Here is a 14,797-nt window from a genome sequence, read left to right on the forward strand (position 1 = left end):
AAAAAAGGACTGCCCCCGCCCCATTTCTGAGGCCAGTCGCAAGTCCTGGGACACGTAGACTTCTGACAGACCGGCTACGAATTGGGAATTCCTACCATCCCTCCTCCTCAGGTTCAATAATTGGCTAGAAGAGCTCACGGAAGTCAGGAACACTCTGTATTTACATTTACAGCTTTGTTATAAAGGATATAACTCAGAAACAGCTGAACAGAGGAGCCGGGGAGGGCAAGGTATGGGGGAGACGAGCGTCCGTCCCCGCTCTGGGTGTGTCTCCCTCCCAGGTCCTCCTTGAATTCACCAACCAGGGCTCCCTGAGCACCCAACATCATTAGTTATGGGTTTATATGCAGCTTGTTTATAACAAGCAGATAGGGCCTGCCAAGGACAAGACAATTGTGCCTACATTTTTCCAATTGAGTTCGGATGGTGGGTGCCCAACTGTGAACTGCATTAAATGAAGTATAATGCAGTGATTAAAGGAAGTGGTGGTCCCACTATATTCGGCTCTGCAGACCTCTTCTGGGCTGCTTTTATCTGGTTCTGAGCATCCTGTTTTAATACAAATCTGGGGAAATGGCCAGTGACCACTAGAGGGCAAGGCGATGATGAAGGGTCTGTAGTGCATGGACCGATGAAACATTTTGACCCGGAGAATAAATGGCAAGACACATGATAGTGGCCTCCAAATATTAGTTTGTAAAGATCCAGAAACCAGCATCATGACCAATGGTAGCTATTTCAGAAAGGTTGATTTTTTTTTAACTCAATGGGAGCCCAGTACACATAAAGAAAACTGCACAGATCTTAAATGTGCAGCTTGAAGAATTTTCTCGAGCTGCACACACTGAATCACCACCACTCAAATCAAGAAACACAACATTAATACCCAGAAGTCCCTCTCCAGGAACTCTCCTCCAAAAGGGTAATCACCTGATTTCTAATACCAAAAATTAGTTCTCCCTGCTTCTGGGCTTTTCATAAGTGGAACGTCATAGCACATCTGACTTATTTTGCTCATCGTCATGTCCATGAGTCTCACTGATGCTGTTTCATGCAACAAAGTTCATTCAGTGTCATTGTGTACAGTGTTTTCCATTCTACTCTGGATGGGCATTTGGGCAGCTTCTGGTTTGGGCTATTATGAACGGTGCTGCTATGAAGAATGTCATACAAGGCATTCACCGCATATGTGGATGCATTGGGTCAACACCGAAGAGAGGAAATTTCTGGATCACAGGGTATGTATATTTTCAGCTTTAGCAAGCACTGCCTCATAGTATTCCAAAATGATTTTTCAAATTTGTATTCTTAGCATCAGTGTAGGAGAGTTCCAGTGGCTCATGTTATTCCCGATACTTGTTGGCCTGTCTTTCTCCGTTTACCCATTTTGCTGAGTATGTAGAGTTATTCGTGGTGGTTTTAATTTCACTTCTTTGGTGAGTAATCACACTGAGCATCTCCCCATCTGCTTAGTGCCCATTTTCTTATTCTCTTTTGTGAAGTGTCAGCACAAGTCTTTTGTCCATTTTTCTACTGAGTTACCTTTTTCTTATTTATTGTACCAGCTATTTATATATTCTGGAAATGAGTCCTTTGTTGGGTATATGTTCTGCCAACACCCGGAAGACATAGATTTCAGTCTGATGTAAAGAACCTCTTTATTAATAGAAGAGTCCAAAGAGAACACAGGTGGCCACAAATTAAAGATATTGAGGAGAGAACCCTGCACTGGGAGTATGGGCCACTTATGGATAACATTCTATAGTTAATCAAATCATGTACCTATTCCAGACTTCATTTGAGCCTTTATACAACCTGAGGAGATAACACTGATACCTGCTCATTTTAAAAATTCCTGTTTTAGGGGAGCCTGGGTGGCTCGGTCATTAAGTGTCTGCCTTTGATCTGCCATGATCTCAGGGTCCTGGGATCGAGTTCCACATTGGGCTCCCCGCTCAGCGGGATGCCTGCTTCTCCCTCTCCCACTCCCCCTGTTTATGTTCCCTCTGTAACTGTGTCTCTCTCTGTCAAATAAATAAATAAAATCTTCAAAAAAAATTCCTTTTTTAGGGTGATGGTATTAAGGAAGGCATGTGTGGTGATGGGCAATGGGTGTTATACGCAACTAATGAACTGTTGAACACTACGTCAAAAACTAATGATGTGGGATGCATGGGTGGCTCAGCAGGTTAAGCCTCTGCCTTTGGCTCAGGTCATGATCTCAGGGTCCTGGGATCAAGCCCTGCATTGGGCTCTCTGCTCGGCAAGGAGCCTGCCCCTCCCCCCCACCACCACCTGCATCTCTGCCGACTTGTGATCTCTCGCTCTGTCAAATAAATAAATAAAATCTTTTTTAAAAAACTAATGATGTATTATATGTCAGTTGATTGAACATAATAAAAAATAAAAATAAAATTCCTGTTTTATTTTTAAGGCTGGCTGGCTTCCTAGGGCTGGCCCTCTGTCCTTACAGCGTATGCTCAGTGAGTGATGAAGCTAGTAAGGCTTCTACCTTTTGCTGTGAATCTGTGTTAGGCTTGGGGAACACATTCAAAATTTAGGCCAAATCTGCCCCAGCTTTTACTTTCTGTATGTGCAAGCCCTCACATTTGGCCAAGGATCAGTAGACTGCTAGGACCTGTCCATTGTCCTTTATGAGCAAGCATGTAGCTGTCTACACAGCCTTCCTGACTACCAAGAATATGTGGAAGCCCATTCAAATACCAAAGCCCATTATGACTGTCATGTTCCCCAGATCTTCCTGTAAATTCTGGCTGTTCTGCTGCTCGTCCCAATCAGTATCACCACCTCAGGCTAATTGTGATGTTGGCCTCCTCTGACTGCCACAAAAACCACTATTATTTTGACAATGCCCCAAGCACGTATTTTTCCAAATGCTGCTCCCAGTCAAGTCGGCCTCCCCTGGCAGTGAGGTTACAGGTCCTCACAGCCTGCCTTGCCTGGTGGAACTATTGCTCCATGTAGCTGAGGGGGATGTGGCAGCAGCTCCTGGCCAGGAGGCCATAGATTCCCACCATTCTCACCAAGGTTTTGTAGTTTTTCTTGAATAAATGCTTCTCCATCTGTTCCATGCCTTTGGTCAATTTCCAGTGCTGAAATGGCTGTTTTTGTCGGTTTCCCATTTTATTACTGCCCTTTGGGGAGAGGATTTCCAGAGCTCCTTACCCAGAAGTTCCCAAAGTTCCCTCCCCGCCGTTTTTAAGGAGGCTCTCTAGAAGACGCTAGAACACTTTGTCTGCAAGGGAAACCCTTGCAGAAAGTATCTTACTGATCACACAGGAAAGCCATTGTGAGGGTGGAAGGGGATTGTACAAGGGCAGAGATACAGGGGAGAGGATCATAGGGATTGTCGTGGAGGCTGGCTACCATGCCATCCTCTCCTCTCACCTGGGCTACTATGATCATTCCTTAACTGAGTCTGTTTTTGTCTCCGCAAAATCTGTCCTCAGCCTTTGTCTGCAGCCAGCAACCCTCTTACATCTAATGTCACTCTTCTGCTCAAAATTCTGTAACAGCTTTTCATAGCCAAAGAAAAGCTAGTCTTCACCATGGCTCCAAGGTCTTACATCATTTAGCCCTCATTGCCTCTCTGATTAATCTTTTACCACTTTGTTCCTCACTCACTCCACTCTGCACAAATGCTATGCCTCAAACACACTAAACAGACTTCTGTCCCAGGCCCCTTGCACTGGCTCTTTCCTCTGGTCGGGATGTTTCTGCCCAGATAACCATATTGTTGGTTCATTCGAGTACCACCTGCTCAAACTGATCTTCAAGTACTCTTGCCATTTCCTGCTTTATAGTACTTAATACGTTATCTGGTTTCCTCTCCCAGGACATAAGCTCCACAAAAGCAAGGGGTTTGCTCTGTTCTTGCCAAAGTCACATGCAAGGAAAATATTTACGTAATAATTAAATAAGTGGGGGCGCCTGGGTGGCTCAGTGGGTTAAGCCTCTGCCTTCGGCTCAGGTCATGATCTCAGGGTCCTGGGATCGAGGCCCGCATCGGGATCTCTGCTCAGCAGGGAGCCTGCTTTCTCCTCTCTCTCTCTCTATGCCTGCCTCTCTGCATACTTGTGATCTCTCTCTGTTTCAAATAAATAAATAAAATCTTTAAAAAAATAAATAAATAAGTGGGCTAATGAAAGTGGCTGTTAGGCCCAGCTCTGCCCTGTTGATAGGGTGATTTATGTATAGGAGACAAGGCAATTATGTATATGAGACAAAGGCTAAAGAAAATGGGCATTTGAGTAGGGGGATGGAGAAACTGTAGCTATTAATAAATAAGCAAGAAAGGGAGGTGTGGGGTAAGTCAGGAAATTAACTGTATGATATGAAATAAATCCCTCACATATGTAAGTCTATGAAGTCTAAAAAAAGGCACGAAGTTTAATTTGAAGGAATAACATTATGTAGAATTATGAAAACTCAGAGAAATAAAGGAAGTTTATCCATGAGTTGAAAAGAACAGACCAGTATACTATAGTTAAAGACATGAAAAGACTGTGAAAAAATATATTAATGTCTATGAAACTATGGCGGGAGCTTCTCAGGGCATGCCCTCCGCATGGGATGAATGTTTCGGGGCCGCACTTGATGGAAGGACAGGATCTCCCTGATCTTGTCTTGGCAAATCTTGTTTGCTGCTACCCCTGCTTCAAACTCTCGGCGTTCCTCCTCCTTCTGCGCTTCCCGGGCCTGCTGCTGGTAGGACATTTGCATCTGAAGCTGCTTTCTGTACTCCTGGGCCAAACTGGAGCGCCTGTGGTATTAGAAATGTCAAAGTACAAAATTGTAAAAGCAAGCATTTGGATTCATTTAGGGCATCATAATTAAAATGTAACTTTTGAAGTCAAATTAAAATTCCCATTAAAATCAGGGTGATATAGGAAAAAATAGACGGAAAATTCAATAATGTGTTTATTTACACAATAATAATTAAGATAAACAGAACAAATATTGATTTTAGGGAGGGAATACTTCTGGCCCCCTCACAACATTTCCTGCTATCTGGAGTGAGTCCTTGGCCTCTCTCCAGCCCCTCTCCCACTCTTCTCTGAGAAGAAATGACTTCTCTACTCGTCAAACCAGGAACAGACTAGTCTGCAGGTTTTCCACTCTGCTGTCAAAGGGCCACTCGCCTGCTGGAGAGAGCCGGAGCAGGCTGGCATTGCTGGGGCCTGGCGGGGTGAGTGTGCCTCATTCTGTTCAGCATGAACTAGACGATTTCCTCCGCACGTAAGCCACACGTTAAACATATAAACCACATTTTAAATTTTATAGTGTGTTGTTTCGTTTTGTTTTGTTTTTACTGTGGTAAAAAAACACACAACGTAAAATTGACCACTGAACGATTTTTGAGTGTCTAGTTCAGTAGCGTTCAGTACATTCACGTTGCCGTACATCAGTTCTCCGGGACGTGTTCATCTTGCAAACTTGAAACACTCCACCCATTAAACAAGAGCTCCCTTTCCCCCCTCCCCCCAGTTTCTGGCAACCACCATTCTATTTGTTGTGTCTATGAATTTGACTACTCTAGGGATCTTGTATAAATGAAATCATACAGTACTTGTCTTTTTGTGACTGACTTATTTCACTTAGCATAATGCCCTCAAGGTTCATGCATGAGGAGGCATCTGACAGGATTTTCCTCCATTTTAAGGCTAACTAATATTCCGTTGTACGTATATAACATATTTGTTTTATCCATTCATGTGTTAATGGACACCTGGGTTATTTCCACCTCCTGGTTATTGTGAACTGTGCTGCTTTGAACATGGCTATGTCAATATCTCTTCAATGTCTTGCTTTCGATTATTTTGAATATACACCCAGAAGTCGGATTGCAGGATGACATGGTAGTTCTAGTTTTATTTTTTTTTTAAGATTTTATTTATTCGTTTGAGAGAGAGACAGAGAGAGCACAAGCAGGAGGAGAGGCAGAGGGAGGAGAAGCAGACTCCCCACTAAGCAGGGAGCCCCAAAGCGGGGCTCTATCCCACATCTTGGGATCATGACCCGAGCTGAAGGCAGACACCCAACCGAGCCTCCCAGGCGCCCCTATTTTTAATTTTTTGAGGAAACTTCATACTGTTCTCCACGGTGGTCATGCCATTTTATAATCTATAAGCTGCATTTTAAAAATATCCGCTTTTATCAGAAAAGAAAGAATGCACACACCTCTGTGGCAGAGTCCATTTTCTTTCTTTTTTTTTTTTTTAAAGATTTTATTTATTTATTTGACAGAGAGAGATCACAAGTAGACAGAGAGGCAGGCAGAGAGAGAGAGAGAGGGAAGCAGGCTCCCTGCCGAGCAGAGAGCCCGATGCGGGACTCGATCCCAGGACCCTGAGATCATGACCTGAGCCGAAGGCAGCGGCTTAACCCACTGAGCCACCCAGGCGCCCCCAGAGTCCATTTTCTAAAGATGGTCACAGCAGCATCTCCCTCCCATGCGCTCTCCTGCAATGTGGACCTCTAGTCCCCTCATCAAGAGGTGGAGCTTCTGTCTCCATCCCTTGAATTTGGATAGCCCTGGTGACTATTTTCATGACCAACAGATTATGACAAGTGATGCTACGCCGGTCCTAGGGGCAGCCCTTCACTGGCCTGGCAGCTTCCCCATCCTGTCTATTGGAACTCTGTCAGAACCAGCCACCACACTGTGAGAAGCCCCAGCACATGGAAAGGACACATGAAGTTGTTCTGGGGGGCAACACCGGATGAGTCCTCATCTACAGTCAGCACACGCTACCAGCTATATGAGTAGGTATCTTAGGTGTCCAGGACGGTTGAGCCCTCAGATGAATGTAGCCCTGGCTAATATCTGACTTGAACCACATGAGGGACCTCAAGGAAGAATCACCCAAGGGAGCCCTGTCAACCAGAGAACCGTCAGAGATAATCATAACTCACTTGAAGACACACATCGTGGGGCATTCGGTTATGTACCGATAGGTAGCTGTGATACCTTCCACACATACTGTTTTCCTTCTCTCAGTTGATTCAGAAGTTGGGCAGGGAAGCCTGTTGCTATTTATCAGGTCCCCCTCACATCTCCAACAATAAACTTCAAAAGTGAGAAGGAAAGACCTCCAGAGCAGAGGCAATAGCAGGAAATCAGTAGGGTAGGCCAGAAATTATTGTTAGTCCCCCCAAACATTAGGCTCACACTAGGCTCAGGTACATAAACCCGACTCTTTTCTAGAATGAAAAGAACTTATGTCTATGTACCAAGTATGTGTGTCATGGGACAGGGCCAAGGGACAGGAAAAGGGAGCAGCAATTAGAGGAACCAAGTCATCTTCCTCCACCACACTGGTCATCTGAATTGGGTATCTTGGTCATTGGTGGGAAAGGGGTGCTATGGTCCAAGAAATGCTGCCCGGACAGATCTGCCTATTTCCTCCACCAGAGCCTGGTGGTGGCTCTCAGAGGGGCCTTGTCAGAGGAAGGCAGTGGTATTTCCCAAAGTACCTAGAACATTTCAGTTTTCCCGCCCAGTGAGGCTACAGAAATTCTCCTGAGGACATTTTGTATGGACTCCCATTCTCAGAAGCCATTTCTGCTACTCCAACTAATCAAGTCACACTGAGTTTCAGGGTTCATTTCATATGAAAGAATAGTCTTCTTGTTATTTCATTAGTATTTAATGTTGGAGCCTATTTTTAAAAAATCGTTTTAACTTACTTTATTTTTTAAGGTATTCATTCATTTTAATACCTAATGTCTATAACCACAATGTACACAATAACAATAAAATTTAATTTTACCAAGATGTTTGGTGTTTATTTTTATATGGGATTTTGTAAAGTGACTGGAGCTTTTAGGACAAATGTAATATTGATGTAAAAAATGTCAGTAATGCATGAGTGAGGGCACATTGTCCTCTCCCTTCCCCCCTTTTAGGCAGTAAACAATAATAAAGGAAACGAAACCATACCTTGCAAAATTCTCCTTCTCTTCACGGTTAAGCTCTTTCAGACCTTCATTTATGCGTTCCTGTTCCATAGCACGTTCTTCCTGTTCTTTTGCCTTTCGTTGTACTTAAGAAAAACAAAAGTAATTTTTGGTAAGTGACTTTCTTCAGACAAGGCTTGCTGGCAATCCCTCTTGAGATCGGGGTCATCCTGTCTTTAGAGAGGCAGAGCCTATAATCACTGGACTGTGTCGTAGGTCAATAGGGTAAAAGCAGTCCTCTCCATCAAGGGAAGAAGAGGATTTAGGTTTGAATGTGTGTGATCTACACAGATTTTACTCTCAATGATTTTTCACTGAAAATCTATGATCAGCCTTTTTCAAACCAGATTATCACTATTAGAACACTTCTTACCTTTCTCATCTTGAGAACAAACAGTTCTGTTGTCCTTTATGTTAAAAAGAATTTATGACAAAATAATTAGAAAAGGTCTGAGTTTATAATATATAAGGCATTAATAAATTAAAATTTAAAAACATAGGCATCCAGTAAGGGTGAAAAAATAACAAAGAAACCAGACTTCACAAAAGAATGAATACAGTCAGCAAAAACACAACTGAAATGTACAACTTTGGCCCCCAAACCCATTTATAGGAACTTTTCTTAAATAATCATATATAAGCCAAGAAGAACTATGTACAGAGATAGTAACCTGCAATTCTAAAATAGTGGTAAAGGGCGCCTGGGTGGCTCAGTGGGTTAAGCCGCTGCCTTCAGCTCAGGTCATGATCCCAGGGTCCTGGGATCGAGTCCCGCATCGGGCTCTCTGCTTGGCAGGGAGCCTGCTTCCCTTCCTCTCTCTCTGCCTGCCTCTCTGCCTACTTGTGATCTCTGTCTGTCAAATAAATAAATAAAATCTTAAAAAATAAAATAAAATAAAATAAAATAAAATAAAATAGTGGTAAAAAGATTAAAGACAATCTGAAGGTCCATTAGTTGTGTTTAGATGAAATAAATCATGGTCCATTTTTATAATAGATTTCTAGGCAGCATTACAAATTTTATAATTGAAAAAAAAAGTGACCTAGAAAAATGTTTATGGTAAGTGGCAAAGGCAGGCTGTAAAACGATACTTTCAACATAAATCCTAATTTGCTACATACATAGTAAAAATACTAGAAGGAAATACATGAAGCTGTGAATAGTAGCTATTCCTGGTGGTAGAATTACGGTTGATTTTGTTCCTTTGTTTAAAAATGGCCCCAAATACTTAAATTTCCCATGTTGTCTCAATATATTTCAAAATATTTATCAGGGTTAAAAGAAATCTTTTAGTTTATAGGCTTTTTTTTCTCATTTTCTTACAACTCCACCCAATACAGGCTTACCAATTTTCAATGGCTGTTATAATTCCTGAAGTAGAGAATACATGAGTATCTCTTGCAAAGACAACTAGTGTGAAGTATAATAGTACCTGAATGGTAAATGTGTCTGTCTACTGCCTCTCTGGTCCACTGGGCTGGACATGGAACAGTGGAAATCTGAAGGTGGCAGTTCACCCTCTCAACAAATATTTCCTTTCATGACCAAGCACGGTTTGGAGCTGAGGGCATACAAAAGTGTGCTAAGACAGGGATGTGAGCAAGCCACAGTGCGAGTCCTGGAAAGAGGATTTATTAAGAATGAGGGGACATATTTGAGAAATGAGACATCTGAGCTGGCCTTGAAGGATCTCCAGGATTTCTCAGGATCAAAAGCATCATAAGCAGAGAAAACTACCCAAGTAAAAGTATGGAGGTATGGAGACACCTGCAGAAAGAAAAGAGGGACAGATAACAGGGAGGAGGGAGGTGTGCGTTGTGTCCTACCTTCTCACTTCCCTTTTATAGTCACTAAGGTGCACAGACCATTCAACGCACAGGATTCCTCAGAATCTACTAGGATATGAAACTCTTCATAAGTTTATACTCCAAGGATTAAATTAGATAAATTCTGCAAGGCAGGGGTCTTGCCTTAATCCTTTTTACATCCCTCATATCATTTTACACATACTACCTACTTATAAATATTTTGGTTACTACTTAAGTTGAATTAAGGCCCAATGATAATATTATAATTCACGTCCTTACATTTTTCCTGAACTTGAAGTTTTCTTGTACACATGACCTCATTCACAAGTTGTCTCCTTGCCTCCTTTTCAAGTCTCAGCTCCTTGTCCTTCTCCGCCAACTTCTTTTCCTTCTCTGCCTCTAATATTCTGTCCAGTTCTTTCTCCTGAGCTCTCTCCTCCTCACGCCGCTGTGCCACATACTGAAGATATATCTCCTGTTCTCTTGCCATCTCTTCCTACAAACAGAAGAATTACCTCACGTTGTTAAAATTGTAGGTGTGATAATGGTATGGAGGATAAGTTTTAAAACAATCTTTTAGAGCTACAATCCCAATTTTTTAGAACTACATAATGAGATATTTATGGATGAAATATTCTCTCTCAGGTTTAGTTCAAAATATTCAAGAGTGGTGGTAGGGAATGGATGGGACACACACATAATACAGAAAGTCCGTTAGCTGGTGGCTGTTGAAGCTAAGTGAAGGACATATGGGCGTTTACTGTGCTATTCTTTGTATCTGCACTTTATAATACATTTTTGAATAAATCAATCCAAATCACTTCAAACACTTTCCCAAACTGTTTTTCAAAGCAGTGTCTGGATAATTTTCAATTATACAGCTTTATCTTTATTTATTTCCATTTAGATAGGTTATGAAATTGTAACCTGATAAAGTAAGTCATTACTATGACAGCACTGCTTCTGACTACAAGATGGTCACTTGATACCTTGGTAACAGACATTCTCAGCCTTAGCTATACTCTGGAATCACCTGGGAGCTTTAAAAAGCACCAAGGGCTGATCCTCACCCTGAGAGTCCGTTCTAATGAACAGTGTTTAAGTTCGCCAAGTGATTTTACATGTGCGGCTCAGGCTGCGAACTGGGCCTTGCAATGCTGGCATTTTTAGTTGGCGTCTCTGTTGTTCATGGTATTATACTTGTGCCGTTCCATCCAATCTCTGTTCTGACTGCTTTTGAGAATATCATAAATCTGGGGGAGGACTGACAAGGTCTGAACTGTACCCTCAGAATAACGTGCACTCATAGTCTCATCCGTGGGGATAAATTTAACAAAAGAAGTGCAAAACTTATACTCTGAAAACTAAGAAACTGAAAAAATAAGTGGAAAGACATCCTATGCTCATGGATCAGAAGACAATACTGGTAAAATGGCAACTGTCTACATTTGGTCTACAGATTCAAAACGATCCCGATCAAAACCCAAAAAGGTTTCTATGCATAAATCCACAAGGAGATTCCAGATTCATATGGCAATGCAAGAGAGCCAGAAAAGCCAAAACAATCTAAAAAAGAATAAAGTTGGAAGATTCACATTTCCTGATTTCAAATTTACTGCAGAGCTACAGTGATCAAGGCATATATATTTATATGTGTGTGTGCTACTGGCATAAGGACGGACACACAGATTAATGGAAAAGAATCAAGATTCCAGAGCTAAACCCTCACATTCACCATCAACTGATTCTGACAAGTGTACCAAGACAATCCTATATGGGAAGAACCGTCTCTTCCAACAATGGTGCTGGGACAACTGGGTATCTACGTGCAAAAGAATGAAGTTGGACCCCTACTTCACAACATACACAAAAGTTAACTCAAAATGGATCAAAGGCCTAAATGGGAGAACTAAACCTATAAAACTTTAAGAAGAAAACAGAGGACCGCCATCTTCTTGACCTTGGGGGTAGGAACTGACATTTAGATATAACACTAAAAGCACAAGCAACAAAACAAAATGTAGATACATCGGACTTTATCAAAATTAAAACTTTTGTACTTAAAGGGATACCTTTAATAAAGTGAAAAGACAACCCACAGGATGAAAAAAAAATATTTGCACAGAGTTTATGGGTAAGGGACTTGTATCTAGAACATATAAAGAACTATTACAACTCAGTAATAAAGTCAAATAATCCAATTAAAAATTGGGAAAATGATTAGAATAGATTTCTTGAAATTTCGAATAGGTTCAAATAGATTTCTCCAAAGAAGATATACAGATGGTGGATAGGCACAGAAAAAGAAGCTCAACATCACTACTCATTAGGGAATGCAAATCAAAACCACAATAACAGATCACTTCAGACACACTAGGACGGTTGAAATAAAAGAGACAAACAATAACAAGTGCTAACAAGCGTGTGGAGAAATCAAAACCTGCGACACTGCTAGTGAGAACATAAAATGGTGAAACCACTTTGGAAAACAATTTGGCAAGTACTCAAAAACTTAGGGTTACCTTGGGACTCATTAATTCTACTCCTAGGTATATGCCCAAGAGAAGCAAAAACCTATGTCCAAACAAAAATTTATATGAGAATATTCACAGTAGCATTATTTATAATAGCCCCAAAAATGCAAACAAATCAAATATCCATAGGCTGACAATGAAACATGGTGCATCGGTACAGTGAAGAATTATTCAGCCATATTAAAGAATGAACTATTCATACATGTTACAACATGGATAAGCCTTGAAACATTATGCTAAGTGAAAGATACCAGTCAAAAGGTCACAAAATATATAATTCTATTCATAATAAAGTCCACAATAGCAAATATATAGAGACAGAAAATACATTAGTAGTTTCTTAGGAATGGGGGTAAGGAGGGTCACCTGGGTGGCTCAGTTAAGCTCAGGTCATGATTCCAGGGTCCTGAGATCCAGCCCCAAGTTGGGCTCCCTGCTCAGCAGGGAATCTGCTGCTGGTTCTCCCTCTGCCCCATCCCCCGCTGTGTGCATTCTCCAACCCTCCCTCTCTCTTTCAAATAAATAAATAAATCTGGAAAAAAAAAAGGAATGGGGGCAAGGCGTGGAGAAGAGGGAAGAGTGAGATAATAAAAAGTTCTAAAATTGACTGTGGTGATGGTTGTACACTTATGTGAATATACCAAAAAGCCACTGAATATATATTTGAAATGGGAAAATTTTATGAATTATACCTTAATGAAGCTGTTAAAAAATAAAATAAAATGATCTAATGGAGAACAAAAAACTCAATAACAAAAAAAAAATGAAAGCAAGAAAAGAATCCAATTAGAAAATGGGAAAGAAATATGAGAAAACATTTCACTGAAGAAGATATACATATAGCAAATAAGCACATGAAAAATTGATCAACATCATTGGTTATTATGGAAATGTAAAATAAAAAAACAATGAGATATCACTCTACATCTATCTGTAGAGCTAAAGTAAAGAAGAGTGCCACCACCAAATGCTGGTAAGGATGTGGAGAAACTCAATCATCCATTCATTGTTGGTAAGAATGTACCATTACTGATCACATGGTAAAGCTACTGTGAAAAACAGCTTGGCAGTTTTCTTTAAAAACAAAACAAAACAAAACAAACAAGCAAACAAAAAACCAAACATGCAATCACAACTAACCTTCAAGGCCTTTTTCCCATAGAAACAAAACTTTGTGTTCACACAAAAACCTGTACATAGGTAAATGGTAAAAACAGACCGTGGTGCAGTCTTACCATGAACACTACTTGACAATAAAAATAAACACTACTAATACATTCAATAACCTGGATAAATTTCCAGAGAATGACGCTGAATGAAAATGTCAATAAAAGGTTACATACTATAGAACACTCTTGAAATGACAAAATTGTGGAATGGAGAACAGGGAAGCAGTCGCCAAGGATTAAGAAGGGGATGAAGACAAGAGGGAAGTGGATGTGGCCAAAGAAGGATTCTTCAGAATCCTTGTGATGGGAATGTTCTGTATCTTGACAGTTCAATGTCAATATCCTGGCTGTGATATTATCCTATAGTTATTCAAGACATCATAGAGAAAAACTGAATAAAAGGTCCATGGCATCTCTATGTATTATCTCTTTGTATTATTTCTTTCAACTGCATGTGAATCTATAATTATCTATAATTATCCCAAAATAAAAAACTTAATTAAAAAAATAGTAGAAGGTTCCTGGTTTCCAATCTGGTATATAAGGAGCTTTAAAGGTGCCACTCTAGCATTCTAACAACAAGTAAAAAGCTTAACAAATCAGCTTTTAATTTTAACTTAATAAATCAACAATCTTGGGGCTCCTGGGTGGTGCAGGCTGTTAAGCGTCTTGGTTTCGATTCAGATCGTGATCTCAGGGTCATGAGACCAAGCCTTGTGTTAGGCTCAGTGCTCAGCATGTTCTCTCTCTCTTTCTCTCTCTCTCAGAAATAAAAAAAAATCAATCTTAAAAAGAAATCAACAATCTTGGTTCCATAAGAGCAGTGAGGTCACAGGGCAAACCACTGCCCCCAGATTGGAGAGACAAGTAAATACAGACAATCACAAATTACCATAGTGGAAACCCATGAGCAGAAACTTCTATGAGAACCAGCTTCTGCTCATGCTGGGATAGGAAAACCTGAAACTGATGAATTGCTAGAGGCTCCGTGCAGACACTTCTAAGAGTTAAAACTCTAAGGGGACCCAGTCATGAAAGGTGGAGGAGACCACACTTTTGGGAGTTTTACCTCCTGAAGCTCTACCCAGTTCTCACAGTGAATATCAGAGAAAAAGCCTTTCATGCTTCCCGCAGCAGAAGAAATGGAATCATTTTGAAATACACCACCAGAACATGCTGTTCTTAGGTTTGCTCTCAGGAGCAAATATTTAACCAGAGCCTAACCTGCTCCGGTTTTTATCTGAGCCTGACTAACCTGAGAGGAGGGAAATCCCAACTCCAGGACCCCTGTAGCCTTCCATGCGG

The 14,797-nt window shown here is 41.0% G+C and overlaps 1 protein-coding gene across 1 annotated transcript in view; it reads right to left on the reverse strand.

Annotated features, from left to right (window-relative positions):
• Window positions 1-4,377: 4,377 nt before the first annotated feature.
• Window positions 4,378-14,797, reverse strand: part of LOC111142388 (cilia and flagella associated protein 53) — a 39,364-nt gene continuing 28,944 nt past the window's right edge. The window contains exons 6-8 of the mRNA XM_022495440.1: window positions 10,069-10,285; window positions 7,964-8,066; window positions 4,378-4,783 (exon numbers count right to left, since the gene is read on the reverse strand). Of these exons, the coding sequence (XP_022351148.1) occupies window positions 4,555-4,783; window positions 7,964-8,066; window positions 10,069-10,285 (549 nt within the window). The 3' untranslated portion in view covers window positions 4,378-4,554. The remainder of the gene's footprint in view (window positions 4,784-7,963; window positions 8,067-10,068; window positions 10,286-14,797) is intronic.

This window comes from Enhydra lutris, unplaced genomic scaffold, assembly GCF_002288905.1.
Source record: "Enhydra lutris kenyoni isolate GAN:26980312 unplaced genomic scaffold, ASM228890v2 scaffoldscaffold8, whole genome shotgun sequence".
NCBI classification, from domain to species: Eukaryota; Metazoa; Chordata; class Mammalia; order Carnivora; family Mustelidae; genus Enhydra; species Enhydra lutris.